The sequence below is a fragment of the Papio anubis genome, chromosome 2 (assembly GCF_008728515.1).
Source record: "Papio anubis isolate 15944 chromosome 2, Panubis1.0, whole genome shotgun sequence".
NCBI lineage: Eukaryota > Metazoa > Chordata > Mammalia > Primates > Cercopithecidae > Papio > Papio anubis.
This window is the reverse complement of record NC_044977.1, coordinates 53,790,066-53,809,399: the sequence shown is the minus strand read 5'-3', so window position 1 is coordinate 53,809,399 and position 19,334 is coordinate 53,790,066. Positions and strand designations below refer to the sequence as shown.

The 19,334-nt window shown below is 46.1% G+C and overlaps 1 protein-coding gene across 1 annotated transcript in view; it reads left to right on the top strand.

Moving 5' to 3' along the window:
• SLC6A11 (solute carrier family 6 member 11) overlaps positions 1 to 19,334 on the top strand; it is a 124,582-nt gene that overhangs the window by 91,273 nt on the left and 13,975 nt on the right. The window contains exons 7-9 of the mRNA XM_003894103.3: positions 3,695 to 3,798; positions 9,895 to 10,019; positions 17,892 to 18,004. Of these exons, the coding sequence (XP_003894152.1) occupies positions 3,695 to 3,798; positions 9,895 to 10,019; positions 17,892 to 18,004 (342 nt within the window). The remainder of the gene's footprint in view (positions 1 to 3,694; positions 3,799 to 9,894; positions 10,020 to 17,891; positions 18,005 to 19,334) is intronic.

The window sequence follows — 19,334 nt, the reverse complement described above, 5'->3', positions numbered from 1 at the left end:
GACACAGGGCTCTGCACAGTATACAGGTGAATGAACTCAGTGAATGCTGGTCCATCAGTAATTCGGGTTTGATTAGAAGATTTGGGCTCATATCCTCTGGGTTTTTCTAAGAGCTAAATGTTGCTATTAGCCTCAGTTTGAAATGAGAACAATTCAATTCAACATGACTTAAATAAAAGAGGAATTTATAGGCCTCTGAAATGAAATGTTCTAGGATAGGTCTGATTTCAGGTCTGATCCAGGGACTCAAGTCATGTGCTAATATTGGTCTGCCTTTGCTCTAGACTCTGCTTTCCTGCGTGTTGGCTTTAATTCTCAGGTAGACTCTTCCTTCATGGCCAGTGATGCCCCCAGCAGTTACAAGCTTAACATCCCCAGAAAAGAAAAAAAAAAAAAAAAAAGTGTCCCATTGACTTGCCTTGCATCATATGCTTGTCTATGAACCAGTCACTGTGGCCAAGAGAAATCCTTGGATTGGCCAAGCCTGGGTCATGTGGCCAGCCCTGAATCTACCTCTGAGTGGAGAAGAGGTAGCTTTCCAAAGTAAAATTGAAGTACTGTTACCCAAAAAGGAAAGACGGATGCTAAGTAGGCAAAAACAGCAGATGTCCATTTCGGTGTTGATGGGTCCAAAGAGCAAATTGAAAAAACAAACAAACAAACAAACAAACAAAAAAAACCTGCAAGTGACAATCATTGGTTTGGGGGACATATCTTTGGGGCTTGTGGGTCGAAAGCTTTCTTTGGTGTTGCCTAACTCACAGAGCATTTATTTACCATGTTAGGCAGAGGGCCCACTCCAATGAGTGATGGGATTCAGTAGGGATTGGGGAGCGGCTCTCCCACAAGTCTGAGGGCTTTGCTCACTCTGGCCTGCACACTCTGACCCAGGACAGTGAAGGAAGGACACCCGGTTTGTGGCAGCATTAACAAGTGTGGTGGATTGAAGGCCCAGAGTCTGGTCAGGCACTGAGTAGCTCTGTGAGTTGCCACTGAGATTTGGCCTCCCATTTCATGGGTCAGCAGCTGCACTGCTTTTTGTTTCCCCATGTGGCTCACTGGCCTTTCTAAGCAGAACAGGCAATCCACTGAGGTAGTAAATGGGGAAACTGAGACAACGCAAGAGGAATTAAAAATACAACCGTTTCTTCTCAAGTCTTGAACACTTTTTCTCCACTGGACCCTTCCTACCAACATTTCAGCATCCTTAGGCTTCTACCATTTCCAAAAACCTTCCCCAAATTGTATTTACCCTTTTACTACCAGCCTACCCCCACTCACAGCAAAATGTCTGGAGTTTGTTCTTGTATTTCCTCTTTCCAGTTTCTCCTACCCGCTCTCGGCGCACTCTGGTCTGCTGGCACTACCTGCCTCTCCCTGCCCTTGCACTTCATGAAAAAGCTCTCCCTCAGTTCCTCACAGAGCTCCAAGACCCTAAACCCAGTGAGCCTTTTGTTAGAGGAGAAAAAAATACACTTATTTCTCAGGTTCAGAGGCAGCATTATGATCTTCCATTTTAATAGGCAATTTGTTGAATGACTTAACACAGTTGAGCAGACCCACCCACAAGAATGACTTGTACCGTGTAATCCAGTTCTGAAGAGGGAGAAGATACTGATACTTTGCCTGGAAAGGAAAGAATTCTGGGGTCCATTGGGCATGAGTGTTTTCTTTGAATCGCTACCACATGGAGGAGAGGGATGTGGTCTGGGTGCCCCCAGAACGAGGAACACAGGAAGAGAGCTCATCATCTTTAAAAATGTTCTAATAGTCAGAGGTCTCTGAAGAAGAAAGGGTCTGTGTCAGGAGATAGTGAGCTCCCTGTCACTGGTGGTAAGCAAGCAGAAACTATTCTGTCAGAAGTACTCAGAAGAGAGTTCTGTGTTGAGTGAGAGGTTACACCAGAGGCCTTCTGAGGCTGATTCCATGTTGGAAATTCTGGGACTGAATGAGCATACATCTCTAGAGGCAGACCTTCATGGACTTGCACCTGCCACTTCCCAGCTGTGTGGTTTGGGCACATTACGCAACCTCTCTGTTCCTCAGTCTCCTCAGCTGTAAAAGGGGGCCAATAATAGCACCTACCACATAGGGTTGCTGTGATTTTTTAATTTTTTTTAATTTTTTCTTTTTTTCTTTTTTTTTTTTTTTTTTTTTTTTGAGATGGAGTCTCGCTCTGCCGCCCAGGCTGGAGTGCAGTGGCCGGATCTCAGCTCACTGCAAGCTCCGCCTCCCAGGTTTACGCCATTCTCCTGCCTCAGCCTCCCGAGTAGCTGGGACTACAGGCGCCCACCACCGCGCCCGGCTAGTTTTTTGTATTTTTTAGTAGAGACGGGGTTTCACCGTGTTAGCCAGGATGGTCTCGATCTCCTGACCTCGTGATCCACCCGTCTCGGCCTCCCAAAGTGCTGGGATTACAGGCTTGAGCCACCGCGCCCGGCCTATTTTTTGAGACAGAGTCTTGCTCTGTCACACAGGCTGGAGTGCAGTGGTGTGATCTAGGCTCACTGTAACCTTCGCCTCCCAGTTCAAGCAATTCTTGTGCCTCAGCCTCCCATGCAGCTAGGATTACAGGTGCCCGCCACAATGCCCGACTAATTTTTGTATTTTTAGTAGAGACAGGGTTTCACCATGTTGGCCAGGCTGCTGTCAAACTCCTGACCCCAGGTGATCCACTCGCCTCAGCCTCCCTAAGAGCTGGGATTATAGGCATGAGCCACCCACCATGCCCTGCCGGGTTGCTGTGAATATTCAGTAATACATGAAGGGCAGTAATGCATGGTGCCTGTACATTGAGAGGTCAGTGTTTCCTGTTTTGTATTTTTAGTGCGAGCCCTGTTCTCTAGATGGCATTTGATACCTAAGCATGAGTCTCCTCAGCTGCATTGGGATTTGAGCTCTGGATTTTCCTTGGCAACTTCTAGGGGCTAGGCTCAAAGAGAGCCTGGGGAACGTGTTTGAGAAGCCACTGTCATTTCCGTTGTGCATGTCATGCTGTCCACAGCAGTTTTTATCAAAAGGGAGCTTGGGGACTAAGAAAGTAGTTATCTTATGTACCACGTAGGAAGCCGAGATGGGGGAATCTGTTCTGAAAGGGAGAAGGACATGGTGGTCCTCCCTCAGTCCTCCTCTCCCTGCCACCTTTTATGCTGAGTTCAGCTATGCAAATGTATCATCCTGGACAGAATCTTATGACACTTTTCTCATGGTGGCCTTAATCATAAGGAAAAGGAAGCATTCGTTTTACCTTAAACATGACTTACCTTGCAAGCAGGCACTAGATCCCAGGGGCTCGTGGTCCTTGTTGCATGAATCCTTGCAACAGTCCTGATAGGGAAGTTTCTTCCCTACTTTGCTGATAAGGAAACTAAGCCTCAGAGAGGTTAAGTAACTTGTCCAGGGTCACACAGCTGAGGCTGGGGTCCTAACCATTCAAGTTCTTGCTATTCACTGAGCTATTATTCATAATGTCTGGCAAATTCCCAAATTAATTGAGGACATTTACACTTGATCATGTGGTCCCCAAGAATAGAACTCTTTTAAAGGGGATCCTGGGTAGGTTAGGAAGTTTAATTATCCATTGTGGAGTTTTTCTGAAGGGTAGAGTGTGGGTGGGGGATTTCAGAGACCAGGGCCACCCTCTCACCACACATCTGACTTCTGTTTATGCCATCATCTTTGTGCCTTCCTACAGGTCTGGGTAGATGCTGGAACGCAGATCTTTTTCTCCTATGCCATTTGCCTGGGCTGTCTGACCGCTCTGGGAAGTTATAACAATTATAACAACAACTGCTACAGGTGAGCATTTCCCTGGGCCCTGCCAGCTCTCCACCAAACCCTCAGAGCCCTCTAATCTGCCAGGCTAGTTTATATTTGTCTGCCCACCTTGCAGGGCCCCAGGAGGAGACAGATAGGCTGTTTGTTGACCTCCCGCTACCCAAGGGTCAAAGAGTGGGCCACCAAGGAGCTAGGAGAATAACAAATGTAACCAGAGTCTCTCTCAGGCACAAAGCCAATCCCCCACCACCACCAGCATCTCATTCAGGTCTCAGTGCCACCTCGTATGGGTAAAGACACATCCCAGGGTGGATAAGTGACTTGCCTGAGTCACAGAGCTAGTACATACACCAAGGGCCTTGTTCTCCCACCTACTATTTAGAAACCTGCTTCCTGCCCCTTCGTACTTGACTGTAGGGTCCTCTTGTGCCCCACCTTGCCCCTCAGCCTAACACGTCTCTTTGGCCTCCTGTAGATGGCTGCACCAGGGCTGGGAGGGAGTTCAGGTGAGAAGGTGAGCCCCAGGCTGTCTGACCCTTGGCTTCCTGGCCTCTTATGCCTGCAGCTTGAGTTCTACAGCAAGGCTGACACCCGTGGAGGGCAGAAGACCTGCCCAAGGTCACCCAGCAGTGTGTGGTGGAAGTGCTGGTCTAGGATGATGGTCAGTCTGTTGACGTTTCAGTCTACTGGGGTCTCTGCACCCCTGAACTCAGTGCCTGGTACACAATAGGCTAATATTTCATGGTAGATGGACAGCACATCTCTTCCTTAGAGTCTAAGAGCTCCATAAGCATGGAATGACAGTGCAAAAATCCCTTATCACAGAATAGTGGAGAAAGGAAGGCTTTTGTTGTTGTTGTTGTTGTTGTTGTTGTTTAACAAATGGTTCTGACATAGGATAAGTATTTTGGGGAAGTCATCAAATTAGATTCTCATATATCATCTCATCTTTCCACCGTAATAAATGTCAGATTGATTAAAGAGTTAAACATTTTTTGAAAGAAAACCATCCTGTAAGTAGGAATGAAATACTGATTTCAGAATGGGAAAAGATGTAGAAAGCATCAAAAATAATTAAAAAAATCACAAAAGAACTAACTAAGTGATAGATTGGTCCACATAAATATGGAGAACTTCTAAATTTCTGGAAAGAAACACAGAAACTATTCAAAGTAGCCACCTCCATAAAGTGAGACTGGGAAGTCAGAGGTGGGGAGGTGGGCTTTTCCCACTTCTACCTTCTATACAGCTTAAATGGGTTTGTTTTGTTTAGTTTCTTTTGTTTAACTCTGAGTACATATTGCTTTTATAATTTTTTTTAAATTGTTAATACAAATATCATCCACATTATTTTATTTCAAAATATGAGAATTTTCTGTAAGATTAACGAGCATCCCCACAATGTATGATACTCAAGGGGTTTATATCCACAACATATGAATAATACAAACAGATATATAGGAAAAACACTAAAATACCAGTAGAAAAACAAGCAACACACTCTTTTTTTCTTTTTGAGATGGAGTCTCGCTCTGTCGCCCAGGCTGGACTGCAGTGGCGTGATTTTGGCTCACTGCAAGCTCCGCCTCCCGGGTTCACGCCATTCTCCTGACTCAGCCTCCCCAAGCATCTGGGACTACAGGTGCCCGCCACCACGCCCAGCTAATTTTTTGTATTTTTCGTAGAGACGGGGTTTCACTGTGTTAGCCAGGATGGTCTGGATCTCCTGACTTTGTGATCCGCCCGCCTCGGCCTCCCAAAGTGCTGGGATTACAGGCATGAGCCACGGCACCCGGCCAACACACTCATAAAATATTGAGAGTGTTTTTCCCAAGTCCTGTTCAGCATAGGTGAGGGTAGGTGAGCAGATTGTGCCATACGCCTGCTGGTGGGACAGGAACTTGGAATTAACCACCACATCACTGGGTCATCATGTGACTCGAGTGGCACCGTGCATTTGAAAGAACTTTTATCAGTGACAGCGTCCCTCCCACATTACCCCATCTTTGAGACAGGGAAAGTGAAGCTGGTGGAGGCGGTACCTTGCTAGACATGGCAGGGCCTGGACTCTGACTGGGGTCTCTGTGTCCATCCTGGCCTCCCCACTACATCCTTTCTGAGAGCTAGCTTAGCGGTCACATTATGAACTCACTTGTTAAATCGGCAGTGTTTGCTGTGTGTCTACTAAGTGCGAGGCCCTGGAGTCGGTGCCGTGGGAGATGCAGACAGCAGTGGTGCAGCCTATAGAGTTTGTAATTTGGGGAAATCAAGACAATGGAGAAGTTAATGTGGGCAGGTCCAACATGCTGAAAAGAGCAGCTCTTGTAGAATCCACTGTGCCGTCAGGCTGCCGTGAGTTCTGCTGCTCGGGTTTTTTGGATGAGAGGTATTTGGGTGACCGGACGACGACGAGATGCTAGAGACAGTCAGAGCAGGCTGTCCAGAAGAAGGCATCTAAGTTTTGTGGAGGATGTGAGCATGGGGGATGAGAAGTGAAGCACTTTGTCAGCCATGATGAAAATGTTAATTATAGACAGGAAGAAAGAGGCACCCAGATAGGAAGAACAGCACACGCAGGCTTCTGGGCTGGGCCAAGTCTGACCCCCTTGGGATACCAGAGAGGGCTACTGTCTGTGTATAGTAACACCCCATCAGTGGCTTATGGTCAGCATGGGGACCTCTGTGCTGGGACCTTCAGAGATCACTTGGTCACTCTCCTCTCCAGCTAGGCCGTCAGCACCATGAGGACGTGGGCTACATGTTCTTGTTCTCTGCTGCATCCCTTGTACTTAGTTTAGTGCTGGCTTCTATGCAGGGAAGTCAGAACAAAATCACCCCATTACACAAGCAAGGAGACAGTGGCCCGTGGAGCTTGAGTCCCTTGCTCCTGTTTACATTGCCAGAGCTGGAGTGTGGCTTTTCACCTGAGTCTTCCTGGCTCCTGCACCCCTATTCCTCACTACCAGGGGTGGCCAGCTATTTCCCAACTGCTGGAGTTGAAGAGGATTTGGTCAAAAGTGCCTTGTCTCCAGCGTGTGTCTTGGGGCAGTGGCAGTTTCATTCCCCAAGGAGTGTGTGGATGATGTGTGCTGTCAGCCGTGAGTCCCTTCTGCTTCCCCCTCCAGCAGGCAGGGTTTTATTCCATCTCTCCCATCAGCAGAAGAAAGCAAATCCCCTGGGTGGCAATGCAAAATCAGAAGGTTCATTTTATTTCCTTTTCCAAATTGTTCTGCAAGTGGGTCTTCTCAACTCCAATGGAGTAAATTAGTACCCTCTCTCCCGACAGCACAATAGCTTCTGGAGGTCTTAAAAGCCCAGTTCAGCGCCTGCCGACTTCAAAGCACTGTTACATAAGCCTTTTACCTTGATGTGGGAGCTGGGGAAGGAATTAGAGGGCTGGAAATGGAGCAAGCCAGGCAGGGAAAATCCTCACTTCCGAAGACACCACTAAGCTCTGTCTGCTTGAAGGGGTGGGTGTTCTGGGGACTGGAGGGGAGGAGGGACAGGTCATGCATGGGGCTGGAAGGGACCTCAGGTCCCTAAACAGCTTCTCTGTCTCTCCTTCTGTCTCTCCCTAATGTGAGAAAGTCACTCAACAGACGTGTGCAGGAAGATGGGACTTTTTTAACAAGGGACATTTGTTTTTCAACACCTGTGTGGATGCCCAGAGACAATTTTTTAAAGTCAGGATTTTTTCGTCATAATTTTTAGGGTGCATCGTTTTTGTTTAGCTCCTAGCAAAAGCATCGGCTTTGATCTATTTGACTCATCTCCCCCAGCCTCAGGATTCAGTGAAACGTAGCCCAGGGCTGGCACACTGCAGGTCCTAAGAGCATCACGTGGGAGAATTTCAGAATGGAGAGGCTGTAGGCAAAAGCTTTCCTCCCCGGTATCATCCAATGTCCACTGCTTGATAAGTCAGGGCCATTTTGCCTCAGACTTCAGGAAACAGGCACAAGGAGCAGATGTATCCCAACCTTAGGAATAACTCTGCCCTGACCTGGGCATAGGTGAATTTCTTTTTGAGCAGAGGTAAATCAGACTTGCAGATAAAGTCCCCAAAGTCCCCAGTTATACCAGCCCAGCCAGCATTCACAGTGCCAGAAGAGTTATTTAAAGGGATGTGTATCAGTCGTCCATGGCCACAATACTGCTATGTAACAAACAGCCCCAGCACACAGGGGCTGACCACAGCGAGTGATTGCTTGTATTGCTCACAAGTCTGCTGGTCAGCTGGGGAGACTCTCCTGCAGGCTATGGATTGAAAGACCCTGGGTTTGGCTCCAAAGTCCAAGCCAGGCTCAAGTCAGCTCCACATGGGTACATTCTGGGGTCCAGGCCAAAGGGATAGCAGCTCCCCTGGGGAAGTTCTCATGGAAAATCACAGAAATGATATAAGACAAATCCAATCATGCAAGCATATCTCAAGCCTCTGTTTATGTCACATCTGCTAACATCCTGTTGTCCAAAGCAAGTCATGTGGCTAAGCCCAAAGTCAGTGAAGGCAGGGAAATATACTTCACTCCAAGGAAGAAGATTGTGAGAGTGAGTCCTTGAGGAAAAATGATTTGATCTAGTGTAAGGCCAAGAAATTCTGTTATCCAAGCACCTTGTATAGCCAGTGAGATCAGGTTCAAAGAAAAAATATTGCAGGGAGAATTGGAACCCAAGGCTCTTGACCACCAGTTCAGTGCTCTCTCTACTCTGCCCTTGATTCCTAGGGTCATTGCAAGGCAACAGGGTGTTACAACCACCAACAATGTTAATGTAAGCTTTGGTTGCATTATAAAAAGTATGATGTCAGGAGAAGAGGAGGTGAGAGTCCTGCTGTGTTGTCGAGACTAGTTCTGGATGTGACAATTGAGGAGGGACTGGATAAGCTGGAGTGTATTACAGATTTCAAGCAAAATAAGGAATTGGTAAGGAACTGGAATGTTTAACGGAGAACAAAAAACTCAAGGGGCTATAGGGCCATTATCTTCAGATCTGCCAAGCCTGAAGGAACTCCAGGCTGTTTTGGAGGGTAAAGCTAACTTTATCAGAGAGAACAAGCATGGGTGAATACAATATGAGAAAGTTCTTAGCACTCTAAGCAGTAACAAGGGGAAAGTACCACTGGAAAAAATGGCCAGCTCCTCATTCCTGGGTGTGCAAGCAGAGGTCAGCCGGCCACCCGCAGGGATGCTATGGAGGCTAATCATGCCTCTGGCAAGAGGTTGAACAAGGTCACCTGGCAGTTCCTCCCCTACAAAATGGGGTATTAACATGGATTGTATGCGTAAGTCTCAGTCCAGGCACTGCAGTGGTTGAGATTCTAAGGGCTAACTTCCTGACTTGGTGATTTTAGGATGCCAGGCCTGAGGCAGGACCAGCCGGGACTCAAGGGTACCGTCTTCATCTTGACAAAGTTCCATTGTTTCTAGTCTGATTTCTCCTGGGCCATGGCTTTATGCTGGTGCTTCTTAGCTGGTGAGTCCCCCCTCCCAAGAGCAGGGGACAGTCACTGCTCTGATAAACCTCTCCATGCAAGGGTTCAACCTGGAAGGGGCTGCTCCCTTGCGGCAGCAGAGCAGAGACAGACTGAGGTCTGGTAGACGCTGCTCCAGTGAACAGCTTGGCCAGGATGAATGTCACCATAAAGCCTCTGCCCTGGAGGCTGCCGGAGCTTCAGGTGCAAGGCCCATGGTTGCTCCCCTGGCTGAGAAGCCCCCATTTCTCCCGTGGAGGCTTCTCCTGCCCTCTTTGCTTTGAGCTCCCAGGAATACTTTCCCAGGCTTTCTCTCCTACCAGGGACTTGGAGGAGTGTCGGTGTGTTTCGGAGCATTTTCTCATTAGTTCTGCATTTTCCCATGTGCCAGCCTCCCTTCCCACGCTGACTCCATGCTTCTGATTCCTGACCTACCTTATCTTCTAGAAATTCAGGAGAAGCTGTGTGACCATGGGCCAGCCACCTAACCTCTCTGAACCATGAGTGCTCCATCAGAAAAATGGAGCTGCCTGTGCCCGCACTTCTCTGCCTGCCCCACAGGACAGCCATGGTGCTCGGGTGGAGAACGTTCGAGCTGTGCACTGGTTCCGCCCGCTCTGACCCTAGTGCCTCTCGCTGCTTCCCCACAGGGACTGCATCATGCTCTGTTGCCTGAACAGTGGCACCAGCTTCGTGGCTGGATTTGCCATCTTCTCAGTCCTGGGTTTTATGGCGTACGAGCAGGGGGTACCCATTGCTGAGGTGGCAGAGTCAGGTAAGTTCGCCAAAGGAGGGGATGGAAAAGGCGGCGAGGGAGGCCGGGAGTGATGGTCATCATGGAAATGCCATCTTCCTCTTTGGCTCACACCTCTGGATTAAGGCCTCAGAAAGGGGCCCCACCATTCATCCACAATCCAGGATCCTGGGAATTACCGAGGAGGAAAGTCTCGATACCTCCTCCCTCCCAAATCCAAGGCATCCCCAAGTTTTGTAGATGCTGTCACCCACTTCATTCATTTCTCCCAAGCTCCACTGTCTCCCCACTAGCCCGGGCCACCTGGATGGCTCAGAAACCTTTCACTGGACTCTGCCTCTGCTATTGTCACTTCCACTTCGTGCTCTATCCTGCAGAGGGATTTCTTTTTTTTTTTCAAAATGCGAATCTGAACATGTCTTCTCTGATGAAAAGCCTTGCTTGGCTTCTCATAGTGCTGGACTCAGCATGGCCACAAAGCCCTGTGTTGCCTGGCTCCTGTGGCCTCACCAGCCTCACCACCCACCATTCCCCCATGCTCACTCTCTGCCCCACCACTGTGGTCTGCTTCACTTCTGCAAGTTAACTCTCTCCTCCTCCCTCAGGGCCTTTGCACATGCTTCCCCTTTGCTTGGAGAGCACCTCTCCCTCCCTCTCTTTCCCTGTTCTAGACACAGAATCACCATGAGCGTGACAGCCTTGAGTAGAGATTGACATGTGTGTGTAGCAAACCCACCACAAGCAGGGTTATCATCGTTTGGGTGATTGTGCAAAATGGTGAGAAACTGTTTCCTTGATTTACATGGTATTTGAATTTCCAGAGAATTAAGTGCACATGAAAAAGTACATAGTTTGTGTTTACATGACAAATGGAGTCTAACCTCAGATAAGTATAAATAGGTTTTTCACCTACAAGCATGTCCAGTGGGACTTTGTTTTTAAGAGCAGCACAGGGCATCTGGCCTCCCTGGCCTCCATCTACTCAAGGCCAGTCCTGCCCCTACTCATGTGACAACTGACCCACCTCCCTCTCGAGCTCCGGTCCAGGGTGTGGCTGTTTAGGTTTGGCCTGTGCGGTCAGGGAAGCACCCGTCTGACCCACCAAGACCAGCAGGCCACGGGGTGTGGATGTCAAAGGAGGCAGCTGATCAGCAAGCTCTGCTCTATGGCTGCTCAGAGTCCACCTTGCTCTTGATCATGTTTATCAGAGATGCAGGGGCCCTTGCTGAAATCAGGGGTACAAGCTAGACCAGAGGATATGAGTACGATCAGAGCTCTCAATCGCTGGGCACCTACTCATTGGACAGGAACTGTTACACACATCATCTCATAGGATGCTCAGCTCAGCCCTCTGAAGTGGCATTTTTGCTACCCCCATTTTACAGATGAGAAAACTGAGGCTCAGGGACGTGAGGTCACTTAACTAAGGACACACAGGCTGGAAGCAAGAGAGCTGGAACTCAATCCAGGCCATCTGGCTATCAAACTCATGTACTTCCCACTCCATCCCACTATGGCTGGGTCACCTAGCCCTTCACAAAACACCTCTGCCTCTTCCTCACGTTCAACCACAGGCAGCCCTGTGAGGAGGGATCATTGCCTTCTCAACAATAGCGTTGCTCACCGTGAGAATCCGTGTCCTCCTCTGTAAAGTGCACACCCTGAAACTCCCTCATAGTGTTGCGTGAGACAGAGTAGCCACAGCACTGTTGTTGTTCATTTTATCATTGCTTCCGTTTTGGAAGGGAGTCCAAGAGAGGAGTGATAAGAAGAAAAAAAGCCAACTAAAATTAAATTTTGGACTTTTTCTTATTCAAACTGAAAGAATACTCATTGTGGAAAAATAGAGAAACATTAACAGAAGAAAACAATTCAAATCCAATGCAACACCTTGGGGTTATCCCGCTAGGATTTTTCATACTTATGTAGCTATAAGCGTGATGATCAAAACTGGATGATATTATCCTTGGCATTATGTAGGCTGTGTTCTTCCATTTATAATAAAGCATGAGGAGCTTGGCCCTCAGTAAAAACAGATTGTTATCATGAGTTGTGTGGTATTCCATTGAATTGATGCACTAGAATTGACTTTCTCTGTCCCACTTGTCAGGCTGTAAGACAGGTGTTTTTCATATACTACCTCATGAAATGCTCCTGGCACCTCTGCAACATAGGTTTCACCAGGGCCTCCCCTCGTGGCTGTGCAGACTATGCCCTGCACAACTCCAGCAGGCACTATTCACATAGCAGTCCTAGCTTTTACAGTGCCTGTTACAGACGAGGACCTTGTAGCTCAGAAAGATGAAGTGGTTCATCCGAGAGCATATAGTCCATAAGCAGGGCAGCCTGGATCTGGTCTCTTCTGCCTCGCTTTCTTGTGTTGCTGTTGGCATCAAGCAGGAAAGCCTGCTCTGTGCCCCTGATTGGGGGTGTGGATCACACCAAGACCCTCTTTAGGAGTCTGCCAGTTGGAGCAAATGCAAGTTACAGCTGAATATGTAGTCACCTCCCCTTTCTCAGAAGGACCTGGGCTCACTTTCTGAGGCATGATTTTTGGAAAATACTTAATTAGATGCCAGAACACTCAGTGGGATGTCCCAGAACACCTTGGAGACTGAGCCAGGGAGACAGAATGTACTTCTTGCAGGGCTCAGATTTTGTTCTGTTCTAAGCCTAGTGCCTGAGATTTGCTGACCTTCCCTGCACGTCCTGCAGTCCGTCTCTCTGATGCTGTTGCACTCAGGATGCTGTCTCCTAGGGGAGAGTTTTACACAGCTTACAGTTGGGTCTTGCTTCTTTATCTAGCCTAATAATCTCTTAACTGGAGTATGTGGTCCATTTGTATTTTGCAATGATTGATATGGTTAGGTCCAGATGTCTGTTTTAGGACAGAAAATGTCAGAATAATAATCAGAAGTGGAAAGTGTCACATGTGTGGTAGAAGTGCAAAGTGATATGTTATTAACTTGAATAAGTTATGATGTATAGTCTTGGTCCAATTGCTTAGAGAAAAATAATAAGAGGTAGAGCTAAAAAGCTAATAGATGAAACAAAATTGAAAATTAAAAATATTTATTAACCCAGAAGAATGCAGGAAAGTGCCACAGAGTAAAACTAAACAAAATAAGCAAACAAAAACAGAAAACCAAAAAGAAAACAAATACAAAATAATAGACTTAAATCTAACCATATTAATACTTATATTAAATTTTTTTTTTTTTTTTTTTTTTTTTTTTTTTTTTGAGACGGAGTCTTGCTCTGTCGCCCAGGCTGGAGTGCAGTGGCGCGATCTCGGCTCACTGCACGCTCTGCCTCCCGAGTTCACGCCATTCTCCTGCCTCAGCCTCCTGAGTAGCTGGGACTACAGGCGCCTGCCACCGCACCCGGCTAATTTTTTTTTTTTTTTTTGTATTTTTAGTAGAGACGGGGTTTCACCGTGGTCTCAATCTCCTGACCTTGTGATCCGCCCGCCTCGGCCTCCCAAAGTGCTGGGATTACAGGCGTGAGCCACTGCGCCCGGCCACTTATATTAAATTTAAATGGACCAGATACACCAATTAAAAGGCAGAGATTATCAGACCAGATTTTTTTTTAAAAAAGACCCAACTATAAAACGTCTAAAAGAGACACACTTTAAAGACATAGATAAAGTATAAAAGAATGGGTAAAGATATACCATTCAAACAATAAACATAAGAAAACTGGCTTGACTATATTAGTGTTGGACAGAGTAAACTTCAAGTCAAAAAGTATTAGCAGAGATAAAGAGGAACACCTCATATTGATAAAAGGGGCAATTCATTGAGAAGACGTAGCAATCTAGTGAGTTTGTACCTGAAAGCAGAGATTTGTTATATAGGGAGCTAAAACTGATAGAACTAGAGGGGAAAATAGACAAATCCACAAGCATAGTTGGAGATTTTAACACCCCTCTCTAATGATAGAACAATTATATGAAATGTCAGTAAAGACACAGCGATCTGAACAATACTATCAACCACAATGACTTCACTAATATTTATCAAACAGTGCACTCAGTACTTACAAAGCACAATTCTTTTCCAGTGGACATGGAACATTCACCAAGATAGACCATATACTGTGCCACAAAACAAGCATCAGTGTATCTCAAGAAATTGAAATCCGTTAATATAATGCACCATGTTAATAGATCTAACAAAAAAACATAAGATTAGCTTCATCAATGCTTAAAAAACCTTTAACAAAATTTAACACCCATTTACAACATAAAATAATCAAGAAAATAGAAATTGAGGAGTACTTTTTGAAATGATGTGTATGTGTAAAAGTTTTTTAAAAGCAGGTATCTATAGTATCCTACCCATTATGTGAAAAAAGAAGGGGAGATGAGAAAATATGTCTACTCATTTGTGCAAAAGAAATACAGAAAGGATTAACTAGAAACAGACAAGAATGGTTGGTTACCTTCAGGGATGGTCGGAAAAGGGGTGGAAAGAAGGGAGGAATGGGAATGAGGGAGAAAGAATGAGAAGGAAGCAGTGCTTCTTTGAATAGATCTTTTTTTTAAATTAGCTCTGAGTCTTGGTAATGTTTCACATACCACTCAAAATAAACCATCTTTTTTTCTGTAGTGGAACCCCAAATTGAATATAAATAGTAACAAATGAACTTAACTATACTACAAATGAAAAATGTCACCATGCTGAAGGGAATGGAGAAGGAAAAACTAACCTATGTAACTTTGAGAAACAGCATCTTGACTGGATATTATAAGGCTAAAGACAAAAATAACTGTATTGTGCTCCAATTAGTAAAGGGGTAGCAATTCTGCAACTGTTATAAGTGTGTATATTAGGATTGAACAAATAGGTAAATATTTTATAGATAGATTTTTCACTGAGAAAGAAGTTAAAAATAAGGAAAGGACAGATGCTAGAATGTCTTTTATTGGAATTGGAAGTATCAGTATATTAAAACTCATGGTTTTCATCTGTGTACAGATAGATATAGAAATATTCATGTGTATATGCATGGATAAATATACATATATTTCCTATCTTTGTGTGCTGAGAGAGCTTACAAGCAATAATACTCCATAGTTATGAGCACACCTAGGGCTCAGATCTTGGTTTCTAAACACTATTCTTCACTTTAAAACAAAAACAAAAACAAAAACAGGGCTCCTTGGCAAAGCAGTTGATTTCAGAGCTAGGGCAAGACAAGGTGAAGCTAGAACATTTTTGTGATGCCAAAAAATAAGGAAGTGCTCAGAAAAAAAGGATGGAGGCATGTCAAAAAGCCATGGAAATCAACCTGAAGGAACTCCCAATGGTCAATACTGAAATAACTTGAACAGTAAAATAAATAATGATAGTATTGGATTATAACCCATAGAATAAACTACCCAGGAGTCCATACTGACATATATAAATAATTGAATAAATAAATGGTGTGAAAGGACACTATTCCTTGGAGAAGAATTATAATTAATAAATATAGAAGGAATAAGGGAAATACCAAATCACCATTAGGCAAACACCATTGTAATCACGGTTGCAGGCAAGACCCACCAATGGATGCTAAAATCAGTAGGTAAAAGTTGGAGTAGAAACAGGATATTTTCATAATCTCAAAATATTTCCCTCCAAGAGAGTTAACAATTACAAAGAGAAAAAGAGTAACGTTACAGTGGAGAAACCTAGCAGACAACAGTTTAACCTTAACCTTAAGTGATCAAAGTAAACATCACCAGTAATAATATTGATTGACATGTACCCCCTGATATAATACACCAGAAAGGACATAACATCACTGCTGTGGTTTTCTAGCCAAAAGATGCACAGCCTCAGCATAAGTCATGAGCAAATATCAGACCAACCCACATCAAGAGACATTCTGCAAAACAACAACCAGAACTCATCAAAAATGTTGATTTTAGAAAAGACCAAAAACAGACTAAGGGACTGCCAAAGACTGGAGAAGACTAAAGAGATACAACCACTAAACGCAATCTAGAGTTCTGGATTAAATGTTGGAACAGAGAAAAGGGGGCAAAAGGAGAAAAACTGGCAGAATATGAATAACATCTGTGGCTTAATGGTATTATACCAATATTAATTTACCAGTTATTAAATATTGAATGTGTTCCCCTAAAATCAGAAACAAAGCAAGGATGTATGCTATCTCTGCCTCTATACCATATAGCAATGAACTTCCTAGAGAGTGCAATAAGGCAAGAACAATAAAAATAATTAAAGGGAAGAATAAAAATGTTCTTGATAAACATACTGACGGAGCCAAAAATCCTAAGGAACCTACTAAAAAAGTAGTAAGTGAACTCAGTGAGGACAAAGGACAAAATAAATAAAATCTATTGTACTTCTTTACATGCTAGCAGGAAACAACTGGAAAGTTTTTACTTCTGCTCTTCACAAGACACCGTTAAGAAAATGAAAAGGCAAGCCACAGACTGGGAGAAAATATTTGTAATAACTCCTCTGATCAAGGATTTACATCCTAAACATATAAAGAACTCTCACAATCAAATAAAAAGGAAACAACCTAATGAAAAAAAGTGGACAAAAAAATCAAGCCATCACTTCACAAAAGAAGACATATGAACAGACAATATACATGTGAAGATACTCAACGTCATTAGCTCGTCATTAGCTATCAGGGAAATGCAAATGAAAACTATGATACAATATCTCTCTCCCACTGTAATGACACATCTTAAAAGACTGACAATATCAAGTGTTGGCAAGGATGTGGAGCCACTGGAAATTGGAAACATTGCTGGTAGTACTGTAAAATGGCACAGCTACTTTGAAAATCAGTTTGGAATTTCTTAGAACATTAAACACGTGATTGCCATATGACCCAGCAATTCCATTTCTAGGTAGAATAGGCAAAACTAATCCGAGGATGAAAAAAATAATTGAATTGATGGTTGCCCAAAGTGAAGATGAGGAACGGAGGCGAAGAGACAGCAGAGGGGCCCAAGGGGCCAATGGCAGTGTTCTATAGCTTGATTGCCATGGCTTGATTGTCATGGTGGTTATCTGGGTATATACACTTTTTAAAACTATTAAACTAGTGTGTAAATTATACCTTAATGAAGCTTCTCTTTAAAGTAAAAACTCATCAGAGTTCATGTCTATTAAGCATTTACCTGCTTCAGTGCTTTCCATTTATTGTGTCATCTCACTGAATTAGCAAAACTACTTTTTTTAGGTAGGACTTTATTATCCCTATTTTTCAACTAAGAAAACAGATTTGAGCCCAGGACACCTGGCTACAGAGCCTGTGCTCTTGACCACTGTGCCACAGGGCTCGACTCTCAGGTATCTGTCTGCTGACATTGATAAAGTTCATCCTGAGGACACGTTAACCCAGCCCTCTTATGTGGAGCAACTAAAACAAGGGAGTGTGGACCTGGAAATGAGAGTGGAAGCCAAAAGAAGAGGCTGCCAGGGTGGAAGAGCATTTCTCCAGCCTGGACCCGACCTACCACAACCACTGGGTGCCTGGTCCTTGCCTCCCCCTGGGCAGACGGAGTCAGAATCGCTGGGTGGGCCTGAGAATCTGCATTTTAACAAGAAACTGCACCTTGCCCCTTGAGAACAGTAGAGACATGTCTAAAGGAAGGTCCATGGGATCAGCCCAACCTAGGCTTGAATCCTTACCCTTCCAAGGCCCTTGTTTACCTCTTTCTGCCTCAACTTGTTCATTTGCAAAAGGGGCATCAGAATAGCACCAACCACCTGGGGTGGCTGGGAAACAAGTGATTTGAGTGAGAGGCAGGCACAGTGCCTGTCACAGAGGAGGCTCTCAGTAAATGCTGGATTAAACTAGCAGTGGTATGAGGGATGGGGCTCCACCCAGTGGCTTTCTCTCTCTCCCTCACTCCAGGCCCTGGCCTGGCCTTTATTGCGTACCCCAAGGCGGTCACCATGATGCCTCTCTCCCCACTGTGGGCCACCTTGTTCTTCATGATGCTCATCTTCCTAGGCCTGGACAGCCAGGTAAGGGGCCATGGGGAGGGGGAGCCCAGGAGGGAGGGGAACCTGGGCCAGGAGGCCAGACGCCACCCTTAAGAGTGGCTCCCCAGGCCCAACCACTCCCACCTGGCCCTGGCATCAGGGCCCTGCCCACCATCCCCCATTCCACCCTCCTCTTCCCTCCCAGCAACGCTTGCAACCCCCATCCACCAGGTGGGCTCCACACTTACCCACAAATGTCTGTTCCAGCCCCTCTAAGCCTCCCCAAATACTGTTTTCCTTACTGGAATTCCCAACTCTCAATTCATGTTTAGAAAAATTTGCTAAATACTTCCCTTCTGCTCAACCACTCCTGCCAACAGCACTGCCAGGCACAGCAGAAGAGAGTCTCAGAGAGTGAGTCCCACAGCATGCATGTCCCTGTCCCAACCCAGTCACTGAGGACACGGACACATACAAAAGCACCTCCTCTTCCTTCCTCCGTCTCTGTCCTGGATGCCACCACCAGCTCTGCCCCGCCACCACCTGCCTGCCTCTGTGCTTGGCCCTCCCTAGAGGCCCCTTGCCGACCTGCCTCTGCTTGGCAGCCTCCTTCCCTGGCGAAGGGGATAGACCCGGAGCTAGTAACTGACCCATGCACTCGGTTTCCCTTTGTTGTCACACAGCGGCAGGCGCTCGCTTCCCACACTGAGCACACTCCAGCCTCCCATCCCAGGTTCCCGGCCTCTTTCCCAGACTATTCCCCCATCAGTCCCTGAAACCCACCCTTTGCCTGCTACTCCGTGTAGCAGTTTTCCCTAGGACCCCTGGAGAACTTCCCCCAGCCACAGCCTCCCTGCCTAGGAGACTAGGTCTTGGCCAGCCAGCGCTGTGCTGTGCAGGCAGCTCTGCAGGCAAAGCAGTCAGACACCCTGGGCCCCCAGGTGAAGTGGGGAGACACACCCAGCCCAGCCTATGGGAGTGCTGCCCTCACACATGACCTTGTGCCAGTTGAGTCACTTGGCACCCAAACCCCACAGCCAGTGTGTCTGTCAAGCCAGTCGAGTCCAATTTCTTCCCCTGAACAGTTTCCCAGAGGCTGCTGAGCCAAATCACCGGGTGTTTCTGCTGATAATCTTCCCTTATTGTTGCTGTTGCAGGCAGAGGCCTTGGAGGGATTGACAGCTTATGCGTGACAGGGCAGGCCTGCCTAGCAGAGGGAGGCGGGGGCTGGGGACTCGGCTCGGCGAGTCCCTGGGCTGAGCTAAGCCAGCACTTGGGCCTGGGGGCCCAAGGTCTGGCACAAAAAGTGGCGACCACTCTGCCTACCCCCATGCGTGCTGCCCTTGCTCTGTGCCTTGGATACATTCTCAGT